This window comes from Oryzias latipes, chromosome 21 (genome assembly GCF_053564925.1).
Source record: "Oryzias latipes strain Hd-rR chromosome 21, Olatipes_Hd-rR_3.1".
NCBI classification, from domain to species: domain Eukaryota; kingdom Metazoa; phylum Chordata; class Actinopteri; order Beloniformes; family Adrianichthyidae; genus Oryzias; species Oryzias latipes.
Genome location: NC_136257.1, coordinates 12,920,671 through 12,937,683, shown reverse-complemented (window position 1 = coordinate 12,937,683; position 17,013 = coordinate 12,920,671). Strand labels below are relative to the sequence as shown.

Genomic DNA, 17,013 nt, shown 5'->3' with positions numbered 1-17,013 from the left:
CAGCGATACAAAGAATATAAAAACAAAAGAACCAGCGTCATGAGAACATGCAAAAAAGACCATTACACAAAAATATTAGAAAAAAAAAATAATCAAATACTAAACAAAGTTGGAAAGTATTGAACAGTGTCATTAGAATACACAAAGAGAAAACAAGTTATCCAGACTCTTTAGTGGGTAAAAAGGAAAGGAGATTTGCAACAATATTCAGGATATGACTAGGGAGTTTAACCAATATTTTCTAAAAATAGGGCCAAAGTTAGCCAACGAAATAAACTGTACCAACAAATCAGAAATGGAAACTGCTGAACACTGCATAAAGAGAAATCCAAACTCACTCTATTTGAAAACCGTGGAAGCGAAAGAATTTCTAAAAATTGTTAAAGAATAAAAAAAACATTTACAGACTGTAACGGAATTAATATGATGGGGATAAAAAAGGTCATTGATTCCATTGTTGACCCGCCAATCTACATTTGCAATTTATTCTTTCAAACTGGAACCTTTTCACAAAAATGAAAATAGCTAAAGTAATTCCATTACACAAAGCAGGGGACAAACATCAGCTAACAAATTACAGACCACGGTCTTCACTTTCAAAAATACTCAAAAAGGTTTCCTCACAAGGCTGGAAAACTTTAAGAAACATAAACTAATGTCCGACGATCAGTATGATTTCAGAATAAAATCAATAAACATCCATGGCAATTCTGCATTTAACTGAAGGAATATTAAATGGCAGAGATAATAAAGAGTTCACAGTAGGAGTGTTCATCGATCTGAAAAAGGCTTTTGACACTATTGATCATAACATTTTAGTAAACAAACTGGAAAGATATGGAATACAAGGACTGACATTAAATTGGTTGAATAGTTACATTAAAAACAGGAAACAGTTTGTACAACTGGAAGATTGTAAACCATCCCTGCTAAATTTTACCTGTGGAGTACCACAAGGCTCAATATTGGGTCCAAAACTGTTCATCCTATATCTAAATGACATACACATGATGTCAAATACACTCAAATACTTTTTATATGCCACCAACACAAGTATAGTACATACAGGGGAGAATCTCAGGGAAGTTGTAAAAATTGTAAATACAAAGCTAAAACAATGGTTCAACATAAATAAACTCTCACTCAATGTCGACAAAACTAAATGCATGATTTTTGGAAATCGCCACATTCCTGCAGATTTAGAAAGAAAAGCTGCTATTGATAATCATATTTTGGAAAGAGGACCTGAAATTGAGTTCCTTGGAGTAATTATGGACGACAAAATAAGCTGGAAGCCACAATTAAAGAAAGTCAGAGCTAAACTTGCAAAGCAGTGTTGGGACAATCACATAATACACTCACAAAGCACATTTACTAATAAATAAATCAATAATACTACCAACTTTACAGTACAGTGTTTAAGTTTGGGGAAACAATTATAAAACAAATTTACAGTCTTTGTACATCTTACCAAAAAAAAGCTATTCGAATAGTTCATGATGTGGATTATGGAACACATATGAATGTGTTTTTAAAGTCGGGTTTATTATAAATTATGGGAGCTAGTTAAACTTAAAACAGCACTTATGTATAAAGTCAAAAATAACTTACTTCCAGTAAACATACAACAAATGTTCAAGGATAGAGAGGGGGGTTACAAATTAAGAAAACCAACAAGATGTCACTGATGGAACTTTACAAGACCCGAAATGATCAATAAAACCAAAAAATGTCACTTCTGCATAGTGCTATAGGGAAGGTAATTAGAATGTTTTAAAAGAAAAAAATGTATATAGAAATATGCACAACATATGGTGTTGTAAAAAAGGGTAGGACCATAAAAGATTTTTATAGTACTCACTCCTTTTCAAGCACACTATTTTGTTTTATCAGTCTATTTTAAACTCGTGTTTATTTTCATTTTGTGTTTTAAATAAATAAATTGAAGAAAATAAACGGAAAGCAAGTTTTCTTAAATCTTTTCAGGTAAATTGGAGTAATGGAATAAAAAGAGAGATCATTTATTTACACATAAGACACTGGAGGATGTGTGGAAACCCAGTTATGTAGGAAATTGCTAACCCCTCTCCAACGGGGGGGGGTGTTAAGTCTAAAGCTGCGTTATCAGGTGTGTGTGGTTGACTGACCTCTGTGAGTTTGCCGCAGACAGTGCATTTTGTTTTGAGGCCTGATTTAGGAGGGTTTTGCTTGTTCTCGTAGGCACCTAAGCAACCGGTGCTGCAGAATTCCTGGAAGGACTCGCTGGAGTCGACCTGAGCCACGATTGTACCCTTCATGTTTGTAATGTCCCTGAAAAAAACAACAACATCGCTGTAAATTTTACAATCACTGCATTTTTAGGAGAATTAACTGTGTTGCTGCTGCTGTTTGGACACCTAAAACAAAACCCAACTGGGTACAGCCCAAACTCCAGACTAATGCTTCTAGGTGCATTTTTCCTGTAGACTAACTTTTTGCACATGGTGCAGCTTTTTTTGGGTGCAGGTTTGTGGGAGAAGGCAGACAGACAGGTGGTGGAGCAGAACAGGTGTGTGGAGCCTTTCCGCTGGTAGGCCGTTTGACCTTTCTTCAGAGGCTTTTTGCAGTTGGCACAGGTGACCTGGAATGACCCAACAATAAATTAAACAAGTAAAAATATCCCAGAGACCAAAAGGAACATGATTTCATGCAAAATATAGGTCACCAGTGAAACCATTTGGATCAAGACTTTTTCAGCCACAAAGAAACCAGAACAAATCTGCTTGGTTGAAAAAAAAAATGTCTTAAAGACCCACTCAAAAATAGTGTTTTTGGTGTTTTTAACTTGTTCTTGTGGGATTTTTCTAATTATGGAGGACATATATTTAGAAAATTAAGCTTAAAAATTGCATTTCTGACTATGACTTTTTTCAAATAATTAAAAATCAAGAGCAGACGAAAAAATGACGTTGGAAATAGAGATAATTTTGGGCGTAGAAAATACGCTGAACGGGCCACAAGCTCCCTGAGGGGAAAGGGGGGCGGAGTTGCTTTGCACCAACAGTCCCGCTCACAACTCAGAGGCAAATTTCGAATGAACTACTGCCGCTCTGCAGAAACTATATCCTCGAAAACCACAAGTTATTGATTTTGGCAAAAAATTGCATCATTATAGTTAAAAGACCACTTGGAACACTTTGAAGATAGTGTAATAGATGATCAGTATATTTAGAAATACTTCCTTTTTTAAAGCTTGTATTTTCTTTTACCTGGCTGTTTCAGGATCCTTACGTTGAACAAATAAAATCACAAACATATGCTCACCTTTCATTTTTTCTCTTTTAAAAGTGAAGTTACAAAAGAAAAAACCCTGCATTGTGTAAAAATAATCAGGGGGTTAAGTCAGAGCCAGGTGGAGTTTATCATCCTCCATCTCTGGTCATCAGCAGGTGTTCACACTTCCTATTGTCTGGGCCGTCCAGGTGTAGATTAACAGAATGGTGCAGTCGGTGTTGTATGTTGAGATACAGAGGCCTGTAAAAATCTTTTCTAAACGATGCAGAGTTAAGTGTTGTACAGGGAGACCAATAGTTCACAAAACAACTTGGTAAAACTTCAAACTAGACAGGTCTCACAGAACATGTTTAGCATTAACTCTTTAAAGTCCCACTCCAATCATCTTTTGATCTATTGTAAAAGTGTTCCCAGTTGTCTTTTAATGATTATTATGCAGTTTTTAGCCAAAATCAGAAAACCTGTGTTGTTTTCTAGGACGTGGCTTCTGCAGGGTTGCTCAGTTCATCAGAAATTTCCCTCAGAGGTCTGGGTGGGACTGTTGAACCAGAGCAAGCCCTCCCCATTCCCTTCCTCGTTACTGAGAGCTCTCTGTTTACAGCTCGGAGGCAGAGAAAAATTGGCTTTTCATGCCGGCTTTGCACTGATGTGCAACACATAACTAACGTTAAGTGTTGAATAATGACACAAAACTGCTCCATGACAGAATCAGACGATTTACATAGCTTTAGAATCCACTGCAATCGTGTTAATTGTGTAAATTGGCTGAAGAGTTACGGTAGTGGAAAGAATGTAAACTCTCCAGCAGTAACAGCAACATCAAAAGAGGCCACAGTTTGGTGAAAGCCAGGTTTTCAGGGGAACTCGGCTTCAGGTTTGTTAACTAAATGAGATTAAACAGCAAGTGGTTTCTACAAAACGTCCTGAGTACCAATAAAAAAAAAATCAAAGAACCATTGTAAATTCTATGAAAACCAAACAACATTTCAACTGAGACCTTTTCTGTTTTAATCATGGCAGTGCTGATGGAGTGATGATTATGTAAGTATGTTTATGGCCTGTACACTAACTCAACCACTGACTGCTTGGTCTAAATCAGGGGTGTCAAACTCATTTTCACTGAGGGCCACATCAGCATAGTTTCTGTCCTGAAAGGGCCAGATATAACTTATGCATGTAACTAAATGTAATGAAAAATAAATCTAACTACTAATGTTAAATAACTCATTATTTACTTATTATAACTTTTAAAGTGACAATTACAGTTGCATAGAAAACATGTGTTTGCTTGTTACTTTACCATAAATCCTTTTAAATTTTGTCCGCTTATTAAAACCCACATAACTCCATTAATGAAGGACAAACTGTCCAAGTGAATAAAGAAGAATAACATAAAACTGAGCTAGAAAGAACATGTATGACACGTGTTACATTTTACATAAAAAGGCTGCACACCGCCTTGCATCCAACTGATGGTTTGATGATCTGTCTGCATAAGACACATAAGACCTGCAAACATTGAATAATTACAGCAGCTACAGATAAATAATATGTAATCAACTAAAGAAACATTTTCATTTTAAGAAATTAAAAACCTTTATGCTCTCGCGGGCCACATAAAGGGATATGGGGGGGCACACTTGGCCCCCGGGCCTTGAGTTTGACACATGTGGTCTAAATTATAAAATAATGTTCAGATTTAAGTGTTCCTGATCGACATCTCTAAAGACAAATCTACCTCAGAATGGTTGAAGCAGAAAAGAACGTTGTAACTACGAAGGACCACTCTAACCTGGGTGGATTACCTTGACTGTCCTGGTCTGTGGCTGGGTGCCAGAAGAAGTGGATGAGGAGGACTGGCCTGCAGATCTGGGAAGAGAAGTGGCTGATGACGGAGAGTCCACCCCCGTCTGCTTTTGGTTACGAGGAACTGAAGCTGACTGGGAGATCCATAAATCTAGCAAGACAGACAGAAACACACTGGGTAAATGTCACCTTTAATTCAGAACATACTTCCCTTAACTTTTAAGGGTAAAGTTTATCTTCATCCGCCGTAAAACTGGCTCAACTTTCTTTGAACACCAAATTTCATATAGGAACCATTAAAATGTGGCATAGATTTTCCATTAACCCATATTTGTCTAGATGGGACATATTACAAAAAGAAAACAGTCACTTTTAAATTTCATTGTACCTACGATGATAAAAAAAAAGTTTGATCATTCTGTTATAACTAATATCTTTATTAGCAGCATCCTTGTAACATTAGACAGCAGGTTGCTGAATATTTATGCATAATTATTGTGGTGTGTGGGAACAACTGTCGTAATAAATCCATATTTGGAGTAAAGACTCCTAGTTTTTGTTTGTTAAACAGATTTCTTTTTTCTTTGAAGTTGAAGGCTATTCATTAGCTTTCTCTGTGTCTTTTTTTCTGCTAAAAGAAAGGTTCTAAATGCCTTTGTTTTTTGTCAACCTTGTTAGCTTTGGGGGTTTCAATTTAGCTTTAAGAAAGTGGTGGATGGATTTTCGACACAGGACTGAGCAACTGAGAATGAGTCGGATGTGTTGGAGAATCCAGGAGTTTTCCTAAATAAAACTTCCTTCAGAATCCGATTATAAAGAAAACAGAAAAAATGTAGGTTGTGATTGTTTCCTTGGCGGCCCGGTATGGTCAGTACGGCACGGGGTTTGGGGACCACTGCTTTAAGAGAATGCTTGAACATATGTGTTTTACACAAAGTTTAATTAAACAGGTGGCGTTTTGACAGCACAGTCTTCCTAATTTTTGGACCGGTCCAGCACAGGCAATCTAAAATATGCGACATCTTATACAAATGTTTACTTCTTTTAGGTTAAAGTAACAATAAAAGGCAAAGGAGCAGTAGTTCCTTTGATGAGTTCTGCAGGTGTGCCAGCTCACAGAGGAAGCACAGGATGCAGGTTTTTTTCTTTAGTTTGGTTTAGTATTTTGTTGCACACCAGCAGGTTAGCATAAAAGCGATCAGTCACCTGTTCTGTTGTGCGTCTCAGAGTCTCCATTCTGAACAAGCTGGCCGATGGAGCCAGAGCCCCGCCCTGGGTTAAAGGAAGCAGTTGGTCGAGAAGACGGGGTGTCAGGATTCAGGCTGAAGGTGCTGCTGATTTGCAGACCATTTTCCTCTGCCTGGCCTTCAACTGCCTGCAAGCAAAGGTCATCTGGTTAGGATTTACCTCATCGAAAATGCGTAGCATCTAAAATCTGCTATTTTTGTTTATACTTCGCAGCATATAGAGAAGTGTCTGCTCTCAGCGTGTCTGTATTCCTCTTTCTACTGAATTTAAGCATCAATGAACGGATTAAGTGAACAAAGTTCTGACCGTTATGATGGCAGACGTTCCTCCTTGCAGGGATGTCACTGAGGTTATCATCAGGTTGAGGTCTGTCTGGGTGTCCTCTGAATGTGGAGGTGTGTTTACTGCAGACAGCATGCCGCTCTCTTTCTGGCTGCTAGAATCTAGAGTGGTGACACTGGCGATCTTAATGTCTGAATCCGGCTCAGAGCCGCTGCGTGGAGCAGGAGAGTGGGACGCAGAGGAGCATCCTCGGGTGATGGGTGAGGGGGAAGCATCTTTCTGTTCAGTGTCCTCCTCATCTTCAATCACGATGGGCTCTGGCTCTGCGTTGGGAGGCTTCTGAGGTGCCGCCACCGCGGATGCGTTGGAAGACACAGGGGAAGGGGAAGTTTTGGAAACCATCTCTGCCGTGGCAATGTCCTCTTCTGCCCCTGAGGCCGCCTTTAAGCAGTCTGTGCTGGGCGTGTCCTGGAGGGAGGGTGTGGGAGAAACCTGGGGAGCCTCTTCTCCTACGAGAACCACATCATCATCATTGTCCTCTGTGTTGCCCTCCTTTGGGGTTTTTTCTCCGGTTACTTTGGCAACCGTCTCCCCAGACTCTTCGGAAGGAGGTGAGGTCTGTTGCTGGGGGAAAGGAGTGGCGTCCATGGGCTCCACCAGCTCCTCTGCCTTTTCTCCCACAACAGAATTTGGTTCTGTCTCCCCATCCATCACTAAGGCAACCACCTAAAAGCACAAACAAAAACCAGTCAGGACATAATTAGGGGGAGGCCAACTCCGTTAATTAGAGTTATACAGCCTGACAGCTGTGCGTGCAGCTCAGGTATCCCCAAAGGCGAGCTAACCCTGCACAGCTCGTCTGTTACAAACTCCTAACTATAGTTCATCTTTCTGTGTCCCTGTCATCATAAAATTATTTTTAGTTAAATGCAAGACAAATTTTCTTTTTTTCTTTTAATTTACCATGGGTTTGTGCCAGATAAGAGCGCTGAACTTCAAAGGACCAGCATCTGATTAGACTCAAGGTCCATGAACTCCATGAGGCTTAGGTCCCTGATGTCTTTTAATGCTCACAATAGGCCGACCAAGAGACAAAATTCTGTCATTTCAAGTTATTCAACCTTGAGGCAGAACTTAACTGAAAGAAAATCATGAATCTATAATCAGAGGTTGGGATTTAAACACAAATAAAACTGACCATTGTTAAGAACTAAGGCCAGGTAGAGTCAAAAACCATCTTCTGGCTCTTCTAAACAGACGCTTGTACTATAATAAGTTGGTTAATTTTACAGTTTAAAATGATTTGTTTTTATAAAACCTTCTATTGAGAGCCGCTTTCCTGAAATCCTTTTCTATTATTGCCTCAGAAAAGTGTTATTTATAGATAAAGGTGAAGGGCGGTGGTTGGCTTTGTGCATTAACGTCAGGAGGAATGACAGCCATTCTCCTCACACTTCCTAACCCAAGAACCCGGCACTCTGCTTTCTTATTCACCTGTGACCTTTCGCATCTCCTGGAACAGCCAGTCTCGTGTTGCCTTGGCAACCATTTGAGATACACCTTGGTTGCCATGGTGACAAAAAGGCTATCCATCACAGGGACCTGTTCTCAGTGATCGACATATGGAACCTGGCTGAGTTTGGTTCCAATTAACCGGTCTATTCTATATGAACTAATAGTCATTAACCTAAAGACAGAAATAACAGAATCAGCTTAGTATACAGGTAAAACATATGATCTGTGATTACATCTAGGCATACTATAAAAGAGAATCCTATTTGAATCCGGATTTCAGGTAACGGGTAACCAGACAATCAGCACAACCACACACTACACAGACATTTCACACAAAAGCCAGACAGAATTCTGAGTCTGAGCGGCAGTCTCCCACGTCATCACAGACAAGATTGGTGCTCTAGTAGCTTCACTTCCAGCCATTCATGGATGTTTTTAGATGTCCAGCTCTCATCAGCGTTCCCGCCAGCTTATGATGTCGACAAAAACCTTCCTTGGTTTCATTGGACCTTCCTGCTACGTTCACACCAGCCTTGGCAACAATGCGCGTTTCAGGCTCCCACATTCAAAACTCTTACGGTCACGCATCGCTATGCAAGTTTTTAAGTCTGTTTTCCGGCTCTGCATTCAAAACATGTGGCCATTGAACACGTGTAGAAAGTTTAACCGGGTCAATCGTTGACCAATTAGGGACTCGGATTTATTAGTGATGTATGGATTGTGTCGTTTTTGATTCATGGACGTGGCAACCATTTGAACATTGATCATGAAGGAGAAATTAATAATTGCAGTTTGGAATTATTTGACACCAATTCCTTCACATGTCGAAATAAAGCTTTGAAAGAGAAAGCCTGGAGCAACTTTTACATAAGACCCACTCCAGTGGAATTTGTGTTTTTGGAGCTTTTAACATGGTCTTGTATCATTTTTCTCATGATTGAGGACATGTAGAAATAAATTAATGCTGGAAATTGTTTTTCTGAGTATTTCTTTATTGAAATTGTTGTGAATCAGGAGCAGACGAAAAAATGTTGTTGGAAAAAAGCTGCTCTGGAAAAACTATAATCTAAAAAAATTACAGTTTTTTTTTTAATTTGGGCTAAAAACAGAATAATAATAAGGAATACCACTGGGAAATAGGAAAATAGGGTTTTAAGCACCAGTTAAACACATATAACAACAACTTCATGATGGTAAAATAAATACATGACCCACAACTAGACTAAATCGAAAGCCCTCTACCTCTGTGCTTTCTGTTTGCATTATGGTGAAAAGGCCTCATTCGAAAAAAAATCTTTCTAGCCATTTTCTTGCCTGAAAACTACTTTTTTTTTTCTTTTAGATGTCTTTAGAAAACTTTACAACACCTTGTGGGAACTCAATATCCGACAGGTTCCTGCATATCCACCAGTGAAACAGCAGCAAAACATTGTAAAGCAACTCAAGTCCCAAAAGTTAAGTCTTAAGTCCCTGCATGTGAGACATAGATGTGACTCAAGTCCAAGTCTCCATCTGCAGTGACACACAATACTGTTCTCTAATGCTAAATATAATGGTGAGGCTCATTAACACTCCCCTCACTATATTTGCCCGGAATTTGTAACTTATCAGAGAACCAAACAAACAAAGTTTGTTTACTATGTACCGGTAATCAGCCTGTTTTACATGGAAGTAAAACTGGGACTGCTTTACCTAATCCACCAAGCAGCTATTCTGTAAAGTGATCACCCTCTACTTTGTTTCTTTTTCAAACCAGAAGTCAAAGTGTTTCTCCTTGAAGCGCACCCTGTCCAAAGTCTGGAGCAGATTAAAAACTAAGGATCACTAAGGAAAACTCTTGCATTAAAAACCTCAAACAAAACACAACAGAATCAACATTAACAAAACATTTTTCTCAATAAATCAAAAAATGCATAACGTTTTATTAATAATGTGAATGCATCACTTGACTCTTGTCCAGAGTGAAAGCGTATTTCAATGATTTTTTTTTAAATTCCCAATGGTGTTTTAATTATGATTATGAAGTTTTCAAATAAAATCCCAAAACCTAAATGTCTTAAAAAGTCATATTTCAAGCCGCCTCTGTTTCCAAAATCTCCGCCACATGGGCGTGCCTGTTGGTGCTGAGCTGAGCAACCCCGCCCTTAATCCCCCCTTTCTCGAAATACCTGCAGCCAGCCATGAACTTTTTTCTCGGTCGCATGGACCCAGAGGAAGGCTTAAGTTTAGGATTTTGGGTTACGGTTGGGATTAAACCACCAAATGGTTCCTGAGAGCGGCGGTTTCTGCAGCTCACCGCTCCTCCAGCCTTGGACGCACTTAAAACGCATGCTGGAAATGCAGCATTGTGCATCTTCTGTTCTCCTGCAGCTGAGCTTGTCCACGCTGGACGGGGCAGATCAGGGAGCCTTCACATGTGCTACTGGACGGTCGTGACATCACAACAGCTCATTAATCCAAACCGAGCGTCTTTGCGACAGTTTAACAGTGATTTCAAAGGAGAAATACTCTGAAATGCAAAAAGGAAATGATGTTTTGTTACATTTGTTCTCTTTCATTAAAAAAAATGCCACAGGTACATGTGGAAAACTCAAAAAACAATTTTCATCAGAGTAGATCATTTGTGAAAACCTGCAGCTAAATATTTTTTTTCAAAAAGAACAATAACTGAAGCTAATCAAAGAAGCTGTCATTTTAGCATCATTGGTAAAGTATAGGATTAACACTTTAACCCATCAGTTGTTCTGCAGACACAACATAACGACTAAAAGGCAAAACAGGAAACTTGAAATAAACGTATTGAGAAACAAATGCTGCATTGCTAGCAAAAGAAATTAGACCATCACCCTCACAAAACTCATGACGGTTCAGTGACACAAGTTTGAAGCTAGCTTGTAGAACAGCCTGGACAGCATCCCAATGCTAGCAAGCCTGAAATGTGGCAAAGCCTGACGCCTGTTCTCCTCAACGTAGAACTGTTTTTAGCTTCTTTGCAGCCAACAATCTTCCTCTCTAAGAGGTGTTCATCCTTCAAAGCTCACAGCTTGTTCATTAACAAGAAAAAGATGCAGGTGGTTCACTTCCTGTGGACATCTTTTGCCAGCTAATGCTCGCAGCTACACCACCAGGCGGCGATGGGGGGAGGGGGCCGTGCACCTCTGAGTGCACAACCTGAGGGGGTCCTGCTTTCTATCAAGCTGGGCTTTCCAAAATGGCGATTTTGGCTGGAAACTGGTTCCTTCCTACCTTTTGATTCCTCAAATCACAATCTGAGGTTTTTACTGGGTCTCTTATCATGGGATAAACTGTAAAAAAAAAATCTGCCCAAAAAAAATGATGGCACACACATCATGTTTGCATGGTTTAAAGGCTTACCAAATTCAGAGCGTTCTGGCTTCAAATAGGAAAACATTCAAAAACCAATTCAGAGGGCTTCTTGTGATGTGTGGAATTATTCAGCTGATCCTTTTTAATGTTACATAGCTGTGAGGGTGGCTGCAAGCCCCACGTCGCATCACTGCTGACAGCTGCAGCACAGAAACACACTCCAGCTCGAACACTCGCATCTTTGTTCCTATGGGTTACATGCTGTAGAGGACCCAAAACAAGGAGAGCCTGAACACAGTCTGATGAGGTAAAACAACAGTCCTAGCTGGTTATGTTATGACAACTACTTAAGAAGAAAGTATTCAAAATTTTGTGAAAACACAGAGTGTATTCCAACAACCACCTAATAATTTAAAAATGTTGATTAATAATGGAAATCATTATTTAGTGCAAAAAAATATATATACCGGTAATATGATTATGATTTCACTGTCTTTTCTGAACACTAAGTGCTGAAATAAGGTCTTGGCAGATGCAGTGGTGTCCATCGGCCACCAGAGGTCACTATTGTAAGTTCCAATGTCATGTGTCAATGTCATGATAGTCTGGTTAACTCAGTTTGCAGAGGTAGAGAATGCATCTAAATTTCCCACTATCATTTGGTTTGCCCAAACCAAAAACCAAAGCAAACCAGACCACCTGAAAAATGTCCCACAGTGGCTTACATGACGGCAGCTAACCCCTTCTGGCCAGGAAATTAAAAGAAAAAAAAGCAACTAAAGTTGCTAATCATCTAAATGTCACAAGTTAATAAAAAACCATATCTCCTGATCTTTTTTTTCTCATTGTCGTCAAGCCCCTTCCTTCTGTTACATGTTTTGTCTAAAACCTAGAGGTACAAAGTGTTGCAGTTCCTAAAATGACCACGGGTGTCAGGAGTGAGCACTTTCCCAATGACTCCCATGTAAAAAAATCTAAAAAACAAAAGAAATGAACAAAATCAAATGTATAGCGTGATGTCAGAAGCTTCTTTTGGTGTTTACTGCTTTGTGTTCTAATGATGACAACTCTGAAGGGCTTTTTATTTTTCATTAAGTGGGTTTGATTTCGTTAGAGCTAGGGCTGCACGATATTTAGGAAAACCCGCGATATTAGTGATAAATATTGCAATGACAATATAACTTGCGGTATATGAACAAAATAGCTAAGCAACCAAAAAGAGTCAAAATACCTTAAACTATACTCCAAATGACCCTCGTGTACTTAAGAGGCCAACATCTAACATAAAAACTCCATCCGATTGGTCAACAACATGAAGGGCTCCATCTGATTGGTCAACTTTTGCGATTTGGATATTGCACAGCTTGAAATCGCAATAACGATAAGTTTACAATTTATTGTGCAGGCATAGTTAGAGCTCAAATTGTTGCATTATTAGTGGCGTTTCTTTTCTTTCACCAGATTTGAAAGCAGGTGGACCCATAAGCAGACTCACCACTACTTTCTTTAGTCTCAGCCATTTTCAGAACATTGATAAATAAGGCAGAGAAAATTCCACTCAATATAGCCTGACCACTTATTGTCGTCCATTAAAGTCCTATGGGTGGTGTTGACAATAATGCTGTGGTGTTCACAACCTTAAAATGACACTATGAGCATGACGAATGTGAAGCCTTGGACTTAAACTAGACTGTAAAAGAGAACTGGACCGAGTGAGTGTGATGTCATCCATGGAAAATGGCTTACTTACAGCTTTAACCAAAGGAAGTCGATTAAGTTGTGGTTTTTTTCGCAATACAGACGTCGCCATGTTGGAACCAGAAATTGTCAGTAAACAGGGATTGGGCTGAGTTATTGTTTCTATAGCAACCACTCTTGTAGATCAGGAATAAGCTTGATGGAAGGCCACACCCCTACCACTTGAAAGCGACTCAGGAGAATCTGTCAATCAAACATTTAAAACGTTTGACATCTGATTGGTCAGTCTATAACTTGAATAACTCGCACAACAGAAAAAATGTAATGAAAAAAAAATTAGGATTAGCAACAGCTTGTTAAAAAAAAGGTAATTATAACAAATAGAATGAGTAATACCCGTTTCTTTTTCCACTATGGGATTTTGGCTCCTGGAGTCAGCGGGTACTTCCTGTTTGGAATGGGAGGTGGGGGTGAGGGTAGGGGGGTCACTCAGTCCAGTTCCTATGTACATCAAAAGTCTGAACCAAGACAGCCCTTTAACAAAATCAGCAGCAAGAAAAGGCCCTGGTCCAGCAAGTTTATCCCCTGACCTGCAATTGTAGTAAAGGTCTGATTAAAGGTCAAAGGATTCAATATTCGTTGTTATTCTAAAAGGAACTGCTGCATTGGGTCTGCTAACTAAATCCAATCAAGGGCTATAAGATCCTAAATTGATTTTTGAATAAATCATGTTTACATATGTGATGTATTTATTCAATTTTCTAAATAAATTGAATCTAATCTAATTCGAAATGCTGTTCTTGAGTAAAACAATCTTTAAGAACCACTCCCATCATGATCTTTTGCAAAAGCGTTCCCAGTGGTCTTTAAATGATTGTGCAGTTTTTAGTCAAAATCAAAAAGCGGTGTCGTCTTTTAAGACAGTTTCTGCAGAGCGGCAGTAGTTCGTTAGAAATTCACCTCTGAGTTGTGGACAGGACTGTTGGTGCTGAGCAAGCCTGCTCCCACATCCCATCATCTATCTGTTTACACTTTCTCCTGCTAGTTTACAGCCCTCACACCCCCAACCTAACATTACCAGTGCAACAAAAATGACAAGCAATATTGAAGCAAGTGGACGCATTACACTAAAGTGGAGAAGGGAACGTGTGACTCGCTGTAGCATTTTTTCATTTATTCCTGATTCACAACAATTTGAATAAAGAAATACTAAGAAAGGCAATTTTGAGCTTTCCATCGTGAGAAAAACACCACAAGAATACCAAAAACGCAATTTTCATCAGAGTAGGTCTTTAACTTTGCAGTGAAAACCTTCAACAGCAGGCTGGTTCTGCCTGACAGTGAAGCCAAATGAGGAAAGAGTCTCTGATCAAGTGACAGGAGGCACAAGAAGCAGAAAACCCCCAAAGATAAATGCATTTGTTCAAAAACCTGATGGAAGTCCATAGCATTTATTTCATATAGGCTCCTCTCTGGAAGCCAATACCTTTGCTGATGTCCAGAGATTTAGAAAATTTGATATTTTTGGACTTAACAATGATGAAATGCCGTAAGAATCCCCAGATCTGCTCTCCTGCATGAGCAGCATCTCCCATCCAGCTTTCTGACCTAATATCCCACCAGCTGAGGACTCTGCGCTCTGATGGAGGGAAATAGCCTGGTTTAGACCGAGACCAGACTGCAATGCAGAGCTGGGAGGAAGGTTGCGTTCACGTGACTGCGAGGAAAAACGAGGATCCAGCATTAATTAGCTCTGACATGCAACCCCACTCCCAATGTCAACACCAGGTGGAAAGGAAGGTGGGCCGGAGCTGTGGAGGGACTGCCCCCCTGCAATAACACACAGGGCCTGCGCCACATCACCACCTCAAAGGTGCTGCTCTGCCTTTCCAGCTGTTTCTCCTAGAAGGTCACAAGGTGGAGATGTGCAGCTGTTTGCACCAGAGGAGAATACTCCTGACGTATTCCAATGAGGTTATTATATAAGGCTTATGTCACTGATGCATAATGTCCTGCCCCCCCCCCCCCCCCAACCAGCTGATGGGCTCAAGAACAGCCCCCTCTGGTTACCTGGTAGCAAAATGCCGCACTAAAAACCCTCCACGCGGCTTTCCTGAGGAGAAACTACAAAATCACCGAGGATTGGAAGCGCGCAAAGCCTTCTGGGAAGCGTGCCCTTGATTAATGATACAGTTCAGGAATCACCGAATCAGATTCAGGCGCCCGGTTCACTCGGCGCCTGTCACCCCTCCTCTTTTTTATTACCTTTATAAAACCCAACTCCACAACTTTCAAAGAAAATATTTTTGTTTAAAAAAAAACAGCTACGTGAGCTGCGCAACTCTTTCAGCCATGCGCGCGCGAGCGTGCGTTTGTGTGTGTGGTGGTGGGGGGGGTTGAGCTCCCAAGTTGGGGTTCATTGGAAACGTGGTTGAGGGTTTTCCGTTCCCACCCCTGCCTTTCCTGGCGCAAACAGCCATTGGATTAGCGGCGGACCGAGGGGAGGAGAGCAAACCCAGACTGCGCCATTGTTAAAACGCCTCTAAAAACGAACGCAACTGACTCAAATACGTGACAATGTGGCCCAAAAAAAAGCTCGAACACGTCAGAGCACGCGCTAAAAACGCAACTCCGAGCGTCTGCTGACGTTTGTTTTCACCCAAAAAAAAAAAAAAAACCTCTTCAGTCGCTTAGTTTGCCCTTCTCGCCCCGGCACGTGCCATTGGTATCAACTACAGTATTTGACACAGCTGAAAATTACTGATTTCTAGGATACCTGAGAAGCCGGGGTTTTAATTGGAAAGTTACCCTGCAGAGTCCACCCTAGCGCAATCAGTTGCACTTACACCCGGTCGCCGGAAGGGGCGCCCTTCCCTTTGCCGTTACATGAACAAGCTTCAATTGTGTCAACAACAAACCCCAGATAAACGCACGCATCATTTTTGGAGCGGTTTCCTGTTGCTGAACGCCAGGTGTAAGCCACAAGCCCCGACCACACCAAATCTGCCCCCTCCCTGCACACCTCACAGCGGAAAACGCCAGTGCCCGCCGTCCGCCATTAGGGAGCCGACTAAACAATACTGTGGAGCCTGGAGGCGGCTGCAGTCACAGCACACGGAGCGTAAAGGGAAATGTCTGTAAAAATGTAACTACCAATAAAGCCTTTCATATGAATGCTGCTTTCGGGCTGGCTCTGAAGAGAATTCCCAGGAATGCCGCCAGAACCCCCACAAGTTCCCAAAACTTTGAGCAATTTGGCGTGAAAGTGGAATATATGGACAGGCTGGGGGGATCGCTTACCGGAGAAGATCTTGAAACGGTGTAGCGCCACTTTTGTGCCCTGACATTAATCCCGGGGAGCGCATGCGCACAACGTAGAACTTTCCACTTTACGTCTAGAGATCGTCTATCACGAAGATGACCCCTTTGAGTTCTGTGTCTTCTCTGACAGTCAAAGGAAAGCAATTTCTCACAATCTTTTCAGATTTATCACCCCTAATGACCGTTTTAATGGTCAAACAAGCCAAGAAAAAAAATAACTGCGTGAAGTAACAAACAAAACAGAAACAATCTATTTTCTTTAACCAGGGCCTTTTTAATCTTAGTTTCTTCTTTACAATTTGCTCAAATAATTTATCTTTAATACAGTTCTTGGGGCAATGCTTGATATCAATTTTTAGTATAACCCCAGATTCTTTTTCTTAAAAATATTTTTCATTGTATTACACAATAAGTCTGTAACAAACCTGAAACTGTCCAAAATTCTAAATTCAGAGTATACAAAAAATCTGTCACTTTTGACTGCAAAATTCGGATCAGTTTTGTGTTTTATAACAAAGACAAAACGTCTAGAGACAATTCACA

General features: G+C 40.4%; 1 protein-coding gene across 1 annotated transcript in view; it reads right to left on the bottom strand.

Moving 5' to 3' along the window:
* The window catches only part of zmym2 (zinc finger, MYM-type 2), a 40,312-nt gene extending 23,732 nt beyond the window's left edge, over nucleotides 1-16,580 (bottom strand). The window contains exons 1-6 of the mRNA XM_023950573.2: nucleotides 16,450-16,580; nucleotides 6,634-7,335; nucleotides 6,286-6,454; nucleotides 5,079-5,230; nucleotides 2,472-2,620; nucleotides 2,148-2,310 (exon numbers count right to left, since the gene is read on the bottom strand). Coding sequence (XP_023806341.1) covers nucleotides 2,148-2,310; nucleotides 2,472-2,620; nucleotides 5,079-5,230; nucleotides 6,286-6,454; nucleotides 6,634-7,320 — 1,320 coding nt within the window. The 5' untranslated portion in view covers nucleotides 7,321-7,335; nucleotides 16,450-16,580. The remainder of the gene's footprint in view (nucleotides 1-2,147; nucleotides 2,311-2,471; nucleotides 2,621-5,078; nucleotides 5,231-6,285; nucleotides 6,455-6,633; nucleotides 7,336-16,449) is intronic.
* Between the last annotated feature and the right edge of the window lie 433 nt (nucleotides 16,581-17,013).